The sequence below is a fragment of the Telmatherina bonti genome (assembly GCF_933228915.1).
Source record: "Telmatherina bonti genome assembly, chromosome: 8".
In the NCBI taxonomy this organism is placed as follows: Eukaryota; Metazoa; Chordata; class Actinopteri; order Atheriniformes; family Telmatherinidae; genus Telmatherina; species Telmatherina bonti.
In genome coordinates, this window is record NC_136626.1 from 22,952,223 (window position 1) to 22,971,491 (window position 19,269).

The 19,269-nt window shown below is 38.7% G+C and overlaps 1 protein-coding gene across 1 annotated transcript in view; it reads right to left on the reverse strand.

Annotated features, from left to right (window-relative positions):
* The window catches only part of qsox1 (quiescin Q6 sulfhydryl oxidase 1), a gene marked incomplete at its 5' end in the record, with an annotated part of 29,862 nt that overhangs the window by 9,910 nt on the left and 683 nt on the right, over positions 1–19,269 (reverse strand). The window contains 9 exons of the mRNA XM_079244919.1: positions 770–908; positions 4,065–4,193; positions 12,047–12,176; positions 12,266–12,400; positions 15,045–15,190; positions 15,464–15,554; positions 16,426–16,528; positions 16,832–16,880; positions 18,303–18,403. Of these exons, the coding sequence (XP_079101045.1) occupies positions 770–908; positions 4,065–4,193; positions 12,047–12,176; positions 12,266–12,400; positions 15,045–15,190; positions 15,464–15,554; positions 16,426–16,528; positions 16,832–16,880; positions 18,303–18,403 (1,023 nt within the window). The remainder of the gene's footprint in view (positions 1–769; positions 909–4,064; positions 4,194–12,046; positions 12,177–12,265; positions 12,401–15,044; positions 15,191–15,463; positions 15,555–16,425; positions 16,529–16,831; positions 16,881–18,302; positions 18,404–19,269) is intronic.

Here is a 19,269-nt window from a genome sequence, read left to right on the forward strand (position 1 = left end):
TCCACAAACATATTTTCCTTTAGCCGTTTGCTTTTGTTCTCAGCTTAGCAGGCTTTTTCAATGAACCGTACAGCAGGTGGGAGTGTGCACAGGAGCGTGTGTGTAATTGTGTGTGTGTGTGTGTGTGTGTGTGTGTGTTGGGGTGTGTGGGGTGGGGGGGGGGTTGTAGATATAATGTTGGGTCTGGGCTGAATAGTGATCACAACCTTAACACTGGTTACACTGTCGTTAGAAATAAGTTCCGTTTTATCTTATAATAAGTACAGGCCAGTAAGTGTGTGTATGTCTTGGTGGTCTGTGAGGGGCCAGATGGACACCCCTTTGGCCAGTCCATCTGCAGGTCACATGATGGTCTGTAAACCTCAGGATTAACCTCTGTGTGCACCTATGTGTGTGTGTGTGTGTGTGTGTGTGTGTGTGTGTGTGTGTGTTTAAACTGAGATTAACATCCCTGCCGGGAGTGCAGCCTCTGGTCATCTGCCTGTTTTATTAACCACTCACATTCCTCTAATCAGGCATAATCCTTTTTCACACAGTCCCAATTAGGCTCAATTTCAGTTGTAACAAAAAAAAAATCACAATACATACAGAGGAAATTTAAATATCATCCAAAAATGTTAAAAATCTTTGTGCATCCTGAATTGTAATCATTCTTCTTCTCCTTGTTAAATGTCCTCGGACCAGTAAAGCTCCACAAAGCCCTGAGCTTCAGTCCACTGTTGACTTTTCAGGAACTCTAAATGGGCCGTTTTATTTACAAAGTGTGTACCTGAACTTCCGGTGTTCTTGGCTTGGACAGTGAGAACATGGAACAGAGTCCACACCCCGCACGGATAACGTCTGAAGTGGGGTTGGGAACCCTGGCAGGCCACCCACGTCACTCCTTCAGGCAACGCAGCGTTATAAACCTAAGAGGCAGGAAAGAACGGGCAAACAAAAACTAAAGGTCAGTCGCATATATTGAAAGAAAAAAAAAATCAAATGCAAGAGCAAAGTATTGTATTTCCTTTAAGGTATTTTGCTGCATTTGTCGGAAACTATTTAAAGTATTGATACACAAAGATTATTAAATCTATTCCATTAGCATTAATAGTCTCTATTCCCTCCAAACAGACACTGATCAACTTATCTGCAGGTTTAACTAAATCGGTAGAGCGATCCTGGACGATGTGGCACCTTTGTGAACAAGAAAGTTCAGAACCAGAACTCAGCTATGTGAATAGTGATAATCATGCACTTAGGCAGCTATTTTCCAAATCGATTAATACTGTTTTCTCATCTGTGAAGATTTCTTAAACTTTTTCTCATTTTTTTCTCCATTAAAAAAAAATCATGCAGCTTTTGATTTGGCTAGTTCACATCATTGTTGGAGGATTGGAGTTTATTTGCAAGTTAATGCCACGCAGCTTTCTTCCTATAATAAATCTTTAGCAAGTGCCTCAACCCTTTTTTCACTAAACATGCTGACTATCAGTGTTACAGATTAGTAAAATGGATGTAATTAAGTTTATTACTAAAATATCTAAACACTAACACATTATTATCATTTTAATCTACATTTTTCTGTGGTGATTAAGAGATCTCAAGCAGCAGTTAGCTGTACTAACAAGCACCATTCAAGTCCAAACCCCTTTTCTTCATACATTCCCTCGACTAGATACTTTTATTTTTGTGTTAGAATAATTGGCTGCTGGGGTGTGAACTGGATTTAAAGCAATATAGTAAAAAAAATGCTCATGTAAAAAAACACCTCCGACGATATATTTAAGACACATTTAAGATAATGTCACTGCATCATAAATCCTACATCAATTGCATGGTGTTCAGGTATGAATATTGCTTCCCATTGTTTTGTTTTTATTTTTCAGCTACAGTAACATTAGTCGTTACTGATGTAACAGTCTGTTTTTGAGGGTCCCTGCTATCTCATATAGCTAAAACTATAACATCAATATAACAAAATGAATGACAGGCTTCACAAATACTGTGATAAGTTAAGCAAGATAAGTTGATCATTTAATGCTTAAATGCATTTAAAGAATGAAAAATACTGTATATTTCTACAGCATCTTTCAAGAGAACAAAGACTGAAAATGGCATTTTGTAAAAGATTTAAGAGGCAAACAAACATGGTTTATTATCTTCTCACCAGCATCTTGCAACCGGTTCTGTTCAATGAAAGCTGTTCTTCGTATTTTTCCTGATCAATGAAAAGTCAATAACAGGTTAATGGCTGAGCCCTCCACTAATGAACAGAAGCGATCCAGATCTCTAACCATGAGCCACAGTTGAATCCAACAACATATTTTCTCTGACATAAAGTCGTTTTAGTCGCTGCACTGTATTGCCATGGCTGGAGTGACTGACAGGGTTATTCACTTGTCAATAGTAAAGATTTGGTGCGAGTATGCACCGTCTGTGTGTTAGAGTCCATTTCCACTGAGGCACAGTCTATTCATACCTTCCCATTGATTCATTGATCCATTGATTTGTCTGCTAAAAGCTAATGATGTAAGTAAGTGACTCTTTCAATTTGCAAGGGGCTGCACACTGGAGGCATGCAGGCTTCATTCCAAAAACAACAGCACATAGATTTTCAGCTCCACATGCTGGCACTGAGACAAGTGCAAAGTAAATGTTGAAACATGTGGATGTTTGACTTAAGAAATGTATATATTTCCCCTTTTTTTACAAGTAGACAGATTCTAGATCATTTAAAGCTTGTGTTTTAACACCTTTTTTTTTTTTTTTTTTAGTAGGTGGTGAATAAGAACCGATTAAACATCCTGACTGACAGGTGACCTTATCGCGCGAGAAATTATGGTACTCTCAGGAAGATGTCCTGAAATTACTCAGGGTGCATTTTGTGATTATTTAGTTCTCTGCAAAGACAATGGCAAGTTTACTTGTAAAAAAAAACAAAAAAAACAAAAAAACAAAAAAACATTTCATATACAAAGCAATTTATAAAACATTAAAAGCATTACATACGGTGCAAAGAAAGCTTTAAAAGTAGTAGAACCAGCAAAAAACATCAATCATGAAATCCTGAATTAAACTGAAATAATTAAGAGAAAGATAAATTACGAGCTTCCATGCAATTTCTTGAAGAGACACATTACAAAAATCTTTAAACCTGGATTTAAAAGCATCTACATTTGGTGAAAGTTTGATCTCCACTGGTAGTTTGTTCCACTTGTTTGCAGCATAACAGCTCAGTGTTGCTTCTCCATGTTTAGTCTGGACTCTGGTCTGGACTTGTTGACCTGAGTCTTTGGATCTAACAGCTCCAAGAGATTCTCTGAACATATCATGGATCTGTTCCAGATCTGAATTGTTCTGGGATTTTTAAACAGTCAGTAGGAATTAAATCTTTTCTGTGACTGACTGGAAGCCCGTATGAAGATATTAAAACTGGTGTGATGAGTTCAGATCTTAGTCTTAGTTAAAGCTCTAGCTGCAGCGCTCTGGATGAGCTGCAGATGTTTAATGTTCACTTTTTAGGAAGTTCAGTAATAAAAAAAAAACATTCCAGTTATCCAGTCTACTGGAGATGAGTGCATGGATAAGTTTATCCTGGGAGACTAAATATATAATTCTGTTGATGTTTCTGAGTTGGTAAAAAGCTGTTTTAGTGACAGCTTTGATGTGGCTGCTGAAAGTCAGATCTGAGTCTATCAAAACTCCAAGGTTACAGACTTGGTTGGTGGTTTTAAGAGCCCAGTCTTTAGGTGTTTACCAACAATGACTCCCTTTTTCTTTGCTATCTAAAAGAAAAATCTCTGTTTTGTATTAAATTAAAGAGAATTCTCTCTCATGCAGGTGTTTATTTGCTTTAAACACCTACACATCATCAAGTCTATTGGACTGCAGTCGTCTGGTAAAAGAGATGCATAAAGTCGTCAGATTCAGCTGCGGTTAAGTCTGAAGCTCTTCATCAGTCTGGTATTTTATTGTCTCTTCTGTTGCTTTTCAGATGTCTTGTCATAGAAAAATGGAAACTACAGATGCAGTACAATAACACTGAGCAATGCTTTTAATGTTTGTCTGGTGCCGTTTCTTACTTGTGCTTGTGCTGTGTTGTCCAGTATCTCTCTAAATGCCTCATAGGAAATGTTATGTGCGGTCTGACTCTTCAACCAGGAGTTTAGGGACTTCAACTGTTTCATCACCATAGGACGGCCGGGGAAGTACTGTGGAAATAAAAGAATACAAAATAGATCTTAACGTGGTTTTGGTTCACACAGTATCCTCCAGTTAGCTTTGGAAGTAGAAATACTTTGCCTGAAAACTGTTTATTGCATGCTTTTACCAGAATTGAACTGTTCAGATCAGTCTTCACCGATTGCAAACCTGCTTCATAAGTCAGCAGGTTTGCAACAACGCTGCTCACATTGGCTTTTAAACAGCCACAAATGTTGTGGTTTGAATGTTTCTCTTCTCAGCACCTTAAAAAAAAAAAAACCTAAGTGAATGCGACAATAGCTGAGCTTAAGCTTCTTCCTTCATTAAGAGCCACTTCCTAAGCCACTAACAACCACTTAGGCACTCCCTACTCAGGCTTTCTCCTGTTGCGTATTTACTACTTGTCAAACTGGCATCCCCACGGCAACAACCACAGCTGTGAGGAAACATGATGCAGTAACTAGTGAAATGGGTACACAAAGAGGAGGAGGAAATCCAGCTGATGGGTGTCTGAGACCAGTGATGACAGACTGAAGACAGACTGATAAACGTGTCTTTAAACGCACGATGCTTACAATGGAAACAGCTGATGGTTTGAGTATTCTGACTGGTAGAAATTGTCATAAATGTGCTTCTTAGTCCTACAGTAAGCCATGCTAAAAGGGTCATTTCTCAGGAACAGATAAGGCAAAGAGATTAAGCTTTCTCTTCTCCCAAAACAGATCACTTCCATGGTAACTTTGTAATTTTTCTTGAAACAACTATTTGTTCTTTCTTTTAGATCAGTACAAGAGAACATAGGACCCTTTCTTCCCCTCTTTTTTCTTTTTTAATTTAAACCTCAACCATCTGCTCCACTAAATAAATCTGCATACACACTTTTCAATCCATGGCTCAGCCTGCTGCTTGTTCCAGATGCTCCACACTGATCACCTTGTTGGACCCTCAGTGATCTACTAAAAGATTATTGGCCAACATTCTCCCATCCCCAGTGCTGCTCTTTGCACCGCGGAACTCGCTGAAGCAACTTTTACTTCCAGTTTACTCAGCCCACATAAAAATGACAAACTTGTCCAGTTAAACTACAGTACAAACAGTTTTAAAGTATTGATCAAACAATATTGTGCCGTCTTGTTTACTCAAAGTTTCAAACAAACCTTTGACCTACCATATTATTGATATCACTGCTAAGTGAGGGGAACCCAATAGTTCAACAGACCAGCTGTAAGGAACCTGAGTAAATTCAAAATGCAGTTTTTTAATTGGCAATTTTATTTATTAAGGAAAAAAACTGTCTAAGGCCTCATGACCCTATGTGAAAAAAGTATTTTTTCCCAGCAATAACAGCAAACAAGCGTTTGTGATAACTGGCAGCTATGTGGGAGTGCAGTGTTGTTACGGTCTGTCAAATCGCTTGGGGGGAATTTTGATCCACTCTTCTCGACAGAATTGTTTTAACTCGGCCACATTGGAGAGTTTTGCAGCATGAACTGCCCATTTAAGGTCACAACAAAGCATTTCGATTGGATCCAGGTCTGGAATTTGACTCGGTCACTCTGAAACCTTAATTTTGCTTTTTTGAGTGGTGGACTTGCTGATGTGTTTTGGGTCATTGTCCTGTTGCGTAACTCAAGTGCACTTTAGGTCACAAACTGATACTCAAACATTTTCTTAAAGATTTTCTGGCAGACAGTGAAATTCATGGTTCCATCAATCACAGCAAATTGTCCAGGTCCTGAAGCAGCAAAGCAGCCCCAGACCAGCACACTAGTCTTTTTTATCAAACAATTTTATTTTTACAAAGGACGCACACCTTCTACAAAAGTTCAACTTTTGTCTCGTCAGTCCAAAGAATAATTTTCCAAAAGTCTTGGGAATCATCAAGATGTTTCTTGGCAAATGTGAGATCAGCCTTTGTGTTCTTTTTGGTCAGTAGTTGTTTTCATCTTGGAACTCTCGAATGGAAGCCATTTTTGCACAATATATAACACACCGAGCATGCACTTACAAGTACACTAACCAGTAGCTCATATATTCTTGCTCTACTCACAAACTGAGAAACGGGAAATGGAAAAAAAACAGCGCAAAACACTGAAAACCGGAATGTAAAGCAGACGCAAAGGCCAGTGATGCGTGCAGCTTGCTGAGAGCAGAATGTTATAATAGGTTTAGGTGGGGATCTGATGTCTAAGTGCCGACTGGTCAGAAAAGCTCATTAAACAACCATATGAATTTAACTCCCAGAGTAAACGCAGGTGTTTTCTCTTAGAGTTAATGGGCTTAGGTTAGCATCACTGGGCAGCACCATTCATGAGCTCCATGTGTCTAGTGATCTCTAAACACCAAAATTTTTCTACCTTTAGTAGATACTGCACTGCTGATCTACAAGGCCAACTAATAATCTTCTCACTTTCTGACAAGAGCTGGTTAAACATGAAGCTGATGAAGTCAGAACCAGCATAGCCCAACCGAAAGCATAGTTTTGTCAAAATGTGCAGAGAATAAAGCTCAAGTGAACAGGCTTATTCAAGGGACATTCTGTAATACTTTCTGTTTACTGGCCAAAACTTGTAACTGTACATGTGTTAACATGGGTGAACTATGACCTCCACTAATAATTTGTCAAAGTACCATGACAGTCTATGATATGCTATCATGAAACTAAAGCTGCCTGTAAGGGACAAATGGCATCAACGTGCAATGAGAACTATGAGCCAGTGCAAAATAATTCAGAGGCTGAAAGAGATCAAAACAAGAGCCCTACTACCCAATCAAGTCAGAAAATCTCTTCCATTATGTACAAACCTGCAGGATGTGCAGAAGCAGCACAGGAGTAATTTTATTCAGCACCAAGAAAGCAAAAATAGGGCACTTAAAAGGCGGTGTGACTGCAGCATCCAAAAAAGATCAACGTCAGATTAGCCTTCCCAAAGTGGAAGTAACTCAGCAAGAAGAAAGGTTTTAAAAGGAATGCTGAAGTTGCCAGCTTTCTTCTCGACAACTCAACTGTACTGCCTAATTTAGCCTAAAGCTATCTTTTTCCATTCGATGTTGTCAGACAGTGTTGCTCATTACCATAGGCAACAGAAACTCCTGCTATCTTTCCATCCCCTTCTAAAATGCTCCACAAGGTGGTGGGACACCGTAGAAGCTCCAATCTTACTGTTTCTGTATTTTAAAAGACAAAATTTACTTTTTTCAAGACAATCTCAAGTCTAAAAAAAGAATACAGGGAATGCAGTATTATGTACTTCACAAGGCATGACTGCATGAACACATGTCAGGTTTCAAGACTTTGGAAGCAGGCCCCAACAACAAAAACAGCCAAAAGCTAAAAGGAGGCAGTGTTTTTTTTAATGCCATCCTGGACATGTAAAGTAGAAAATCTGCACAAGGAACGTTGAACTGTTAGCTGTAAGTTTTCGTCCCTACTACCCAGAGCTTACCTGTGCTATTCTAGTAACGGTTTATATTATACCTAGTCCTGCTGCAGATGTGGCATGTGATGTAACATCTTAACCAACATTCAAAGAATTTGTTAGCTGCCCCATTATAGAAAATAAGATGTTGGACTTATTTTGTGCAAATGATAAAAATGCAAATAGCTCCTTTGCTCTACCTTCTTTAGGAGGATCAGATCATAATCTTCTTCTTACCTCCACCTATAAGCACATGGCTGAGCAGTCATCTTAAAGACTATCAAATCTGGTATAATGAAGCTGATGATATTCTGAGAGGGTACTTTGAGATCACAGCCTGAAATGTCCTCTGTGGGCCACACGGAGAAGACATCAAAGCCATGACTGAGTATGTGACCGATTAATAAGAAACATCATTTAAAATTTACAAGAAGAAGAAGAAGGAAAGAAAAAAGAAAAAAACAGATAAAAACTATTCAAAAAGTTTAAAAAAAAAAAAAAAAAAAAAAAAAAAAAAGAAAGCAGGCTTGGGGAACCCCACATGTAATTTCTGCTGCAGTGACAGGGAAGCCCATTCCATTATCCAGTCGTTTGACTAATATATTGTGGTCAACTATATCAAATGCAGCACTGAGCTCCTGTAAAACAAAGAGACTATTTTCACTGTCTGTATGTAAACATGTCAATGATCTGTTTGGTCAGAGCAGTCTCAGTGCTGTGATGATGTCTAAAACTGAACTGGAAGACAGTTGTTTTGTGTTTAAAAAAAAAAAAAAAAAAATCATTTTGGTGATGGAATACTAATATAATATTTTAGTAACTATCTTACCTAAAATGTAATATTTAAGATCAGCCTTTAGTTTGGATGGTCTCTGGGATCTAGACAAGATCTAGACAAGACGCAAAGTGCGTACCCCTCCTGCCCTCATCCTAGCTGGACCATAATAATCCCATTCACCCCAGCAATATGTCATCTCTCATCCGATTAGTATCAGCGGCACTTGAGAAACCACAAGCTCTTTGTGGTGAGGGTCCTGAGTGGGAGGCATCTGTTGGCTGTACTAGGGCAGTGCAAGTCAGGTCAGGACCAGGGGCACAAGGCAGTGGAAATAATCTAACTATAGTCCACAGGAACAGCAGCCTCATCTTCACACACACACACACACACACACACACACACACACACACACACACACACACACACACACACACACACACACACACACACACACACACACACACACACACACACACACACACACACACACACACACACACACACATATATACACATATATACCCCCCCCAAAAAAAAAAAAGAAACCCAACAAAAAAAAGCTGAGGATATCTTAGCAACAGACACATATGAAAACATGACATTCTGGTCTATGGTGTGAGAAGGTGGAAGCCTTTCAGACCTAATCTCCCCCTCTTAAATCTTTGTTTTAGTCTCCTGTGCCTTTATGTCTCCTCTCGCCACCCGCCTCTGAGCTAAAGGGCTTCTTTCAAGAAAAGCAGGATAGAAGTGTAATCCTTAAACCTCGCTGTAATTCTTCTGATGCCACCCAAGATCCACTTTTTTTAATCCTCATATACATGTAGAGGATTCATAAATCCGGCTTCGTCCTGACAAGACGGTAAATCTAGTAATATTATGACCGGGTCAAAACAAAAAATAAAAAAATAAATAAAAGAAGAAACAAGCTAACCTAATGCTTTCATGCATCAACAAATATAGAACAACAAGATTAGATGATTATAAATGAAGGAAAAATGAATAAAACTGGGCTTGTTTACTCCACAGTATAAATCATCAATTTTGAGAAGAAGAAATTGAAGACAGAATAATAATCTACACTGAAATTGTTTTTTGTGTTCTAGAGCTCATCGCCAGTCAAATTTTGTACAGTACAAGCCACAATCACACACTACCATTAACATGCATGCACTCTTTTACAGCCTACTGCGCGCGCAAACACACACACACATGGGCCAATGCGTATATTGCCTTAGGACACAGAGGCAAGACACTGACAGAAGACTTTCTTAGAAAGTCATAGATTAGTGGACAACCACTGTACATTCAGAGCAACTGTCAATTTACAGAAATTAATAGCATATATTTTCTATTTTTTTAATTAAACTATTCAAACTGTGAGCTTCTTAAATATGTTAACATTTTTAACATTTCTGAAATGTTACTTGAACAAGTGTGTTAAGAACTGTCAATTAAAAAGATCATTTTAATAGGTCATATTCTTGAAAATTATGATAATTAATAAGCTTTGAAAACTATAGCAAGTGTAAACTTACACCTGCAAATAAACTAATCATTGATTGTTTATGCAGGAATGATTCATGATTACTGGACGAGACTGAAATGATGACAAATGTCAAGGTCATGTCATAATGAGTCACTTTAACTCTGATGTAATCACACAACTCATGCAGGAAGTGCAAGTGTCTGGTTTTATATACTGTGTGTTTTTAAGAAAGTAAAACCATCTAAAATAAAGTGATTTTCTGTAACTAATAAACGTATAGTACATTACTCTCACACAGTCTTCCCCCACCAGTCTGAAATGATGATGCCAAAAACAAAATAATCTGTCCATTAATCGGGTCTTTATGAAAGTCTGGTCAGACAAATTACATTCTTTTCTGCAATCAACATAACAGGCTGCTGGGAGCCAAAATACTCCAGAACTGACACAAGTTTTCAGTCCAGATTTTCCTTTAAAATTTTACACATTTTTGTTTTATTATTGTGCATTATTATTTATTGAGAATTAAAAATGAGGTAAAATGTATTTGTAGTTGAGTCTGAAACAAGGTCAATTACAAAGCTTGAAGGCTGATTAAAAAGATGTGTCTCACTGCATGAAGAGCAAATACAACTGCAAACCTTACACTGTCATATTTCCCCTCTTTTTCTTTCCCATCCTGATTTACAAAAGTTTTCTCAGAGGCCTGGCTGAAACCATGCAGCCTTTTGCATCAGCCAAATGTCAAAGAGTGCCATCAGAAGTTGCACTCATCTGTAACAATGACAACCTCTTCAGCTACACAAAGACCTGCTAAGCAGTGGCTGGTCTGTTTTTTTCTTTTTTTGGGGGGGGGGGGGGGTAGGCTAAAAATACCACTGGGACTCACTGCTATTGACCAAACAAACCAGAGCTAATGGGAGGCCACAGTGCCCTTACCGCCCACCCAAGCCACACACACACACACCCCAAGCCACACACACACACACACACACACATCCATCCACCCCTCCTACATGCACGCATATAGTGACACAGACGGGCTTACCATGACGCCTCCCTGGAGAGTGAGATATAATCAGAGAGATTGGTGGAAGACCAGGGCAGTGAAACAGCCTGGTGTGTAGCCAATAAGGGCAGGGTTAGCAGGTCAGGCCTCATCATCACAACATGTTTGCCAGACTGGCACACTTTGTAAACGAAGGAATACTTGACAAGTGACAAATAGTAGCTCAAGAAAGCCACCATATGCAGGACACTGTCATAAGCCTAACTGAATAAATATTAAATCCTGGACATTTATAAAAAAAACAAAACAAAAAAAAACAAAAAAAAAAAAACAGTGGATGTCCAATTAAGTAAAAGATCTGAAATAAAGAGAATATAGGGGATAAGCAAAAGAAGAAAACCAGTTACACATTTATTGACTAAAAACTGTTTGCAGAAACCACAAGTGGGGATTCAGCACAAGCTGGAGGAAGAGAAGTGGTTGCTGGGGTTTCCCAGTGAGGTTTCATCCTAATCAGGCTGCAGGCTGGGAGTGGGTGGAAGCCAAGCTTCAGTCCCCCCTGGGAGACAGCATCAAGAGGGTCAACAATACCCACGAGAGTCTTTCTGCTTCTGTTCCAGTCAATGACATCCACTTTTGTTTTCAATAAGATGTGCGAGTGTTTCTATAGAGGCACTAAAAACAACAGCAAATTTCACCCCATTAGGTAAATCTGTGAAATTTTGTAATGGTTGCTAGAAAAATAAAAAAAAGCATGTTACGAGGAAGGTGAGTTTAGAACTAAATGCTGAAATCCTAATGCTGAGATCCAGCGTGGACCAACGATTTGCTGTCTCACTCTCCATCTAGTGGTGTCCTGCTGAAACTGCACACCTTTAAACAGTAATATGCAGGAGCCTCGTGTTGTTTCTATAAAAACCGAGGCATCTAAAGCATTTTCATGCAAACTACTTTTGACTGAACTTAACATTTTATCTTCTAAATTATTCAGATAATAAAAAGTCAAAGGTGAGAGAAGATGAAAGCTACTTGTTTACACCTTTAAAAATTTTCAGTGCAGCATATCACAAGAAACTTCCACAGCTTTCATTCCTCCCTTAATTCTGTCATTTCTGTTGCTTTTTAATTGGTGTGTTTATATAGCATGTGTGGTTTGGATGCAGTGTTACCTTTGCCAGAACAGAGATGTAGTTCTTGAGAGAATTCAGGGCATCTCCTTGAATGACAGAATAAGAAGCCACTTCCACACGCAGGGAATAGTGAAGGGTAGACTCCAGATCGGCCATATAAACACTGGACCTGGCCACCAAAGCAAACACAGTCATTTAGGAAAAATAGAAATAATAGCAATAGACAATAAGACGAAGCCAAGTCTGGCTGGTTCATACCTGTTGAATGGTCTCCAGGCCCCCTCTGTTCTGTTGGCCAGACTTTCTCTGGAGACAGGATGAGGCTTTCCTGATCGCACCAACCCAGGCAGCCTCTGGAGGGCGTAGGAGTAGAAAGTACGTGCCTCTGTGTTGCTGTGGGAAGGAAGTATGACAGACTGGCTATTTTGAGACTTGAGTACATAAATTACCTCAATGGTGGAGGAAGTTTTTGGATCCATTAAAACCAGACGCGTAAAGATACTTATTCTGTACAGAAATGGTCCCTGGTTGTCAATAACTTTCCATACCATTTAGTAGCTTGATATACAACACAGACATGCCAAACTCATGGGAAAAATGAAAAGGTTGCAGGCTGTTAAAGCAGCGTGGAGATGCAGGTGAGGTTGCAATGCTCCCAGGGGTCCATATTTGATTCCTGATGTAACTGACTTTGCACTGCCAAGTGAAGCACAATATTAATTCTAAACCTACAACAAAAATAAGTAGTTTTTTCATTCAATCTTTTGTTTCATCGCTTCACTTCAATGAAAAACTGTTTATGAGCTGCATTTTTTTTTTTTTTTTTTTTTAAATGGACAATATCTTCTCTTTGCTTGCGGGAACCCATTTCAAACATTGAGCATATGGCACTCAAGTTTCACAGTACTGAAAGAGAGATATCATGGATCATTTAGCCATGTGATAACGCTGCAACTGGAAACTCGTTTATTAATGCGCTCTCCCTCCAGCCTTCACTTCCACCTCTCATTTGCTTTCTCTCCTCATCACGGACAAGAGAGCGAGAGAACATCGTAAAACTCGCACAGGATGGTAATAAGGAGGATGGATACTCAGGGCCAACGCTCACTCACACCAGCCAGGGACTCAATTACACCTGCGCGTCTGGTGGGAGTGTACAGATGTGGAAGGAAAACCATTCATCCAGTGATCCCCAGGGCCAGCGGGTAGGCAGGCATCAGGGTGGGCTGAGAGGGAATGCATTCACCTGGGACCAGCACACATTACACGCATGACGAATGTTAGACGCCTGTGCATGTGCTCTATCAACACACATACACACATATAAAACACACACACAGGCGCACTCTGCTCTCCCAGGATCAATCAGACATTCAGTGATGATGGGAGGCCATCTGTTGCCGTGTGCGGCTGGGGCTTGTTTGGCAGGTGAAGCCAGAAAAGCAATGGCATTGTTTTCATGCAAGAAATTAAAAAACCTCCCTTCTGTACAGTGATGGAGATGAGGGGGGTTGGAAGGGGAGAGATGGAGGGTGAATAAATAAATCAGCAATAAATCATTTCCTTTTTGCATTTGTCAACTAAAAAGAGTCCTCTTTGCATGCCAAGTTATTGAAACAGCCAAACAAAGAGGCATAAACACCAGATGAATTTGCAGGGTGAGAAATTATCAGTGCCGCTTTATGATGGTGAATAATGAGAGCGATTCTGATGCTCTGATCCCATTAAGAGGCCAGATGTTTAAAAGTATTCTCATGAATAGGGTTCAGATAATGAGCACATGCCAAATCTTTTCAGCAGCAAGCAAAGCTGTTGCATGTGAAACAATGAAAACCGATGGAGAATGAACTTATTTGTGTAAGTCAGACAAAACTGGATGGAAATTGTTACTACAAAAAGCTTGAGATGTTGGATGTAAAGACAAAAATATCAATATGTACTTGATACAGTGTATGGAAGATAAAAAAAAAAAAAAAAGGAATGTAAGCAGAGACTACTTTGATGTTCTTCAATATTAAATCATATAAAGCTTGATTTAGTCTCTATCTCCAATTATTTTCACGAGGATGGAGAAGTAAAAGTCTGACTCAGGGGTTGTCCTTTGGTTTGATTTCATTCATAATACTGTCAAAACTCAATTTATCTGTTTGTGTGAAATTTGGAGAAAAGAAGCAATTGTCTGCCTGTAATGTGAGATAGAGAAACAAAGGGCACAACAGTAGTGGTTTTGTTTCCCAGTTTGTACCAAGAACTGCCCCAAACATGCCTGATAACAGCTTGCTCAGGACAGCTGTGTTGACACTAAATGCTTCATTACATCCTCTCAGTGCTTAGCCAGGGTTACTATCACAGTTCGGCTCACTCATGCCTTGCTTCTTGTTTTCTTGTTTTGTTTATATTGTTTGCTTGTTTTTAAACAGCTGTCCGACCAATTACTATGAACTCAAAGATATGATCAAGTCTGCCAAACAAAATTCACTCTTTCTCCTGAGCAGCTGTGACTAAGGTCCAGCTCAGGTGGGGTAGTGATGCACAAGTGAGCAGAGTACAGAGTGTTAAAGTTAGTTTACTGAATTAAAAGCTTTGAAAGTTGACATTTTGTGAAAAAGGGGTCTCTCTAAGGGCTTTTGATAAATCTCAATAGCCTACAGTGATTGTTTTTGTCTGAGTTGCTGATGATCAAGAGCAACAAACAATAATTTCCTCTGGTTGTAAATAAAGATTTTTGCCCATTACATGCTAAAACACACTGAGATGAGATTTAATCAGGCAGAAGAAGACCGTGACTGTGTTTGTTCTTTCGCAAGACCCTTTGTAGCAAGCACTGAGGATTTGTAAAAACAAATAACATCTTTTTCCTGGATCTGTTGCATTATATCACCAGCGACACCACAAACATTTACTGCAGCCTTTAATACAAATGCTTCAATGGCATAAAACTGTATGTCTTTTTCATTCTTGAGTTTGATAAGAATAAGGCAAGTGCAACCTGCAAAAGGCAAACAAACCTCAAATTGACAATTACTCAAATACTTACACACTGAGTCTGGTGAAGCTGCCCCCAGGATAATAAAGGTAGCAGGATGGAAACTCCTTCACCTCCAGCCTGGTCACCAGACCTTCCTCAGTATTCAGGACCCTCCTCACAGCAATGTTCTCAAACTGCAACATGTCCAAGGTTACCTAATACACACAAAGCAAACACACAAAAAATACAAACTAAAGAAAAATATCTGGGTCATGTTAAAATGGGTCATACTGACTTTTTTTTTTTTATATATATAAATAGGCACATTCAGTTTCCTGCCATCAAAGACACATGTGTCAATGTAATTTATCAAACTAAAAAAAAGTGGTAAATAGTTGAAACTTTGAAAAGCAAATCTCCCCCTTTGTGCAGACAAAAGTAACAGAAAGAAATTCACATCACAGGCAAATGAAAATATGAGCAATTACCTCTCGGCCGATGTAAGAGGTTTTATCTTCAAAGATTAACGCCAGGTGTTGGACAGAGTTGGTTTCAAAAAAGACATCAATCTCTGCTTGGCTGGAGAAAGGTGCATAACAAAGAGGTCAGATTAGAGTCAGTAGGTGAAAAAACAAAGAAAGAAAATTGGCAAATAACATCAATGAATCTTGAAATTATTTATGACTGATCGAGTCTCCTTTAGGAAAAATCATTAAATGACAACAATATTTCATGCAAAAGTATATCATACAATAAAAAGTGTAAGACAGCATTAGATTTATAAGTATTCATTTAATTCAGAGATTTTTTATGTTGACTTGTTGTCCTGCATACATACAGAAGAACTGCAGGGCAGCTACACGGAGATATTTGCGAGTATGAAACTAAAAATCTCCTGAAACCTGAAGCAAAAACAGCACTGGTACTTTCCCTTTAAATGCACAACAGATATAATATCAACTTCCTGCTTCATTTTTCTGCTGAACCATCATCACGTCATGTGTTTGCATCTGCATGTGTGCATTGCAACACACACGCTGAGTAACATGAAACCATGAAGAGCGTCATGAGAAGAACTTTATTGGTAAATCAGGGTTAAAAAAAAAAACTTGAACTTGTATTTAGGATTTCTAATATTGAATAAAGGATTTACAGTGGCCCAGTTTTATTATATAAAATGATAAATGGCACTGCTCTTCGTGTTGCCTTGTCAACTGATTCTATCAGATATGAAAAACTGTAAATATTTCAATGAAAAATAATGATGCAACATGAGAGGAAAATGTAATTCTGTAACTGGAAATTATTCAAAGAGATAAAACAGGACAGACCATAGACATAGATTTAACACGCTTTGGGATAAAACATGTATTACAGGTGGGGCAGTACACAGACTGAGTAAAGAAATGTTTGATCATCTCTAAAGAACCTAATGGTTGTCAGTGATCACCTGGTGGGCTCAAGTGGGGGGCATGCTGGGGGCCAAGGCTCATCATGAGCTTCCAGACTGTCTATGATTGTGTGACGGAGACGTCGAACATCACGGGGAAAGCCTAGAAATCAAAGGAATTATGCTTTACTGTATGTACACTAGCTAAAAGGTTTAATGTTGTATTAAGTGTGTATGACATGAACAGTGCTTAGCGTATGCAGCTACATGCTAATAAATGATAACTCCATCTTGTTTAGACAAAGGCTGATTAGTAGTTTGACCACAAGCCTAATAAGCTGTATGTATACTTCCACTCTACAATGCAGGTAGAACTGCATATACGTGTGTGTGTGTGTGTGTGTGTGTGTGTGTGTGTGTGTGTGTGTGTGTGTGTGTGTGTGTGTGTGTGTGTGTGTGCCATTACCATTTAAAGCCACTCCTTGAGAATCAGGTTTGGAGTAGGCATGGAAGAACTATAAAATGAAAACAGCAAAAAAAACCAAAAAACATCGTTTTGTTTTAAATAGAAAAAGATAAGTAAGATTAGACAAGACTGCACTGATGCAACTAAACCAAAATAAAATTGTGTCGGCTAAAGTGGGGGGGGTGGGCTTTCCACTCCATCCACCTTGACCCTCAAATCCGCCCAGTTTAAAATGAGTCGCAGATGTTAAAGCGCCATTGTGAGTTCAAACAGAAGGAGCTCTTTGTTTCACTGGCCTTCCCTGGATGACTGAGAGCAGGGCCTTTAACACACACTGCTGCTGACTAATCAGATATGTGGCAAATACAAATACAGATGTTCTGCAGTTGTTGCTGCCGCCCATGCAAAAGTTCACCCAACTGCAAACACTATGCTGAATTCCCAGTATCTTATCTATGTGTGAAAATCATAGTGCCATTACAAGCAAGAGAAAATATAGTCAGTACTACCAACATAAAAACCATCCTTTGTATAAATATTTACAAGATGAATAAATATTCTGGATTAAAAAATCCCTTTTATATTCTAGAACCTACTTTGCATATCACGCTGGTCAAAGTCAAGACATCAGCGTTTAAAAATCAATTCAAATGCAATTTTAAGCAAAACTGGCAACTCTTCTAATTTTATAGGCAGTTTAGAAACTGTACAGCAAAAATATGAAGATTATTATTTTTACTGCTCCACTACAAGCTGGAAATGGTTGCCTGGAATAAATGGGGGACTTTCACTGCATACCTCTGTGCAGGATATTTATTAAAGATTGAGGTGGCAGCTTGTTTTCTTCCCTGAGTTTTAATGCTGTTTTTAATTAAAGTTATATCATTTTCACTGCTATCAGTCTAAGTTAAAGACAGATTACAATACTGAAGCAATGGTCATCATCACCATTAGAGCAAAACACTTAAGATGGAAGAAGATACTTCTACTCTTTCTCCACATTTTTGTGCCATTTTACATCTTTTTGTTGTCATTGTACGTGTTCCTGTTTGTGTACTTTTCTGTTTCTGAAGCATTTTTTTTTACCTGTTTAACCCTGTTCTGATTTTTCAGTAATTTCTGTCTTTACATTGTAAATTTAGTCATCTTGCATCTATTTTTCTTGTTTTGTGTCTTTTTGTAACCAAGTTTTAAAATGATTTAGCATCCTTTTGTAGTTGTGTCTTTTTATTTTTTTTTTAAGTGATTCAGCACATCTGTGGTAAATCTTTTGCGTTTTACTTTCTAAAGTTATTGTATTTCTAATTGTTAAAAATAAAGCACAATGACTGAGTCAGTTAGTTTGAGTCAGGTGTGTTGGAACGGGGATACGTGGAAAACCTGCAGGATTGTGACCCTCAAGGACCGGAGCTGGGTCCTCGCCATCATGAAGACAGCATACATTATGACAGATAGCTCATATCAAACCTACCTTTATAGTTGGATATCCTCTAATTGTGTAGTCAGTGCAGACCTTTCTGTTCTCCTCTGAAGCACAGTCTACAGCTGCTAGGTTCACAGCTGGTTTCCACTCTGACAGAGACAAACGGAGAGCAAGTGAGCCATAGTAAATATTTAGTGTACTAACTACAGTGTCCTGTGCAGATTGCTGACACTAAATGATGTCCTAAGGTTATCTTTGTACCACCTGTGTTGACACAGAAGTGAACCGTTGTTTTCATAGAAATGATCACACTAACTGAGTGGACTTGGACTGGGACATTCAGGATAAACATGCTTGTTTTCAGTGTTGTCTTCTATTCAAAAGTGAAAGGAGGTATTAGACTTATACACAGATTACAAAGACCCTGATGCCAATGCAAAGTTATCATAATCTGCTTACATTCCTAGTTTCTACTGAAGCCTTGCAAAATAATTTTTCTCCCAGAAGATTTTACAGCATGCCAAGTCATGATTTACCACTACTGACTGCATGAGAGTGACACACAGACCTGAAATACCCAGTGACTCTGCTGGACCCTCTGTCTCGATATAAATCTTTGCCTCTTGACTGTCAACCTAATTATATTGATTTGCATTGCTGTGTGATATTTCTTTTGACATGGGGCACAGAAAATAACCCTAAGACAGCGGACGTGATGGGTAGCCGCAGAGCTGAGCAGAATAAACCCAGTTTTATTAGATCACATGCTCTAATTAACAGATAGAAGCACAGCTTGCTGTTCCTGCAGATAAATAAGTCAGGCCAGCAGGGACTTGAGATTTTAAATCCTTAAAGTTTGGCTCAAACTTTTTGATGCTTTGTTGAAAGTCCACTTTGCAACACTGAAAGTTAAGGAGATTGCAGATTATGAATGCAAATGAATCAAGTAGGCTACCAATGAAACTTGATGATGCTTTTCTATTGGAAAATAAAGAATTAATTTTGTGGTGTTACA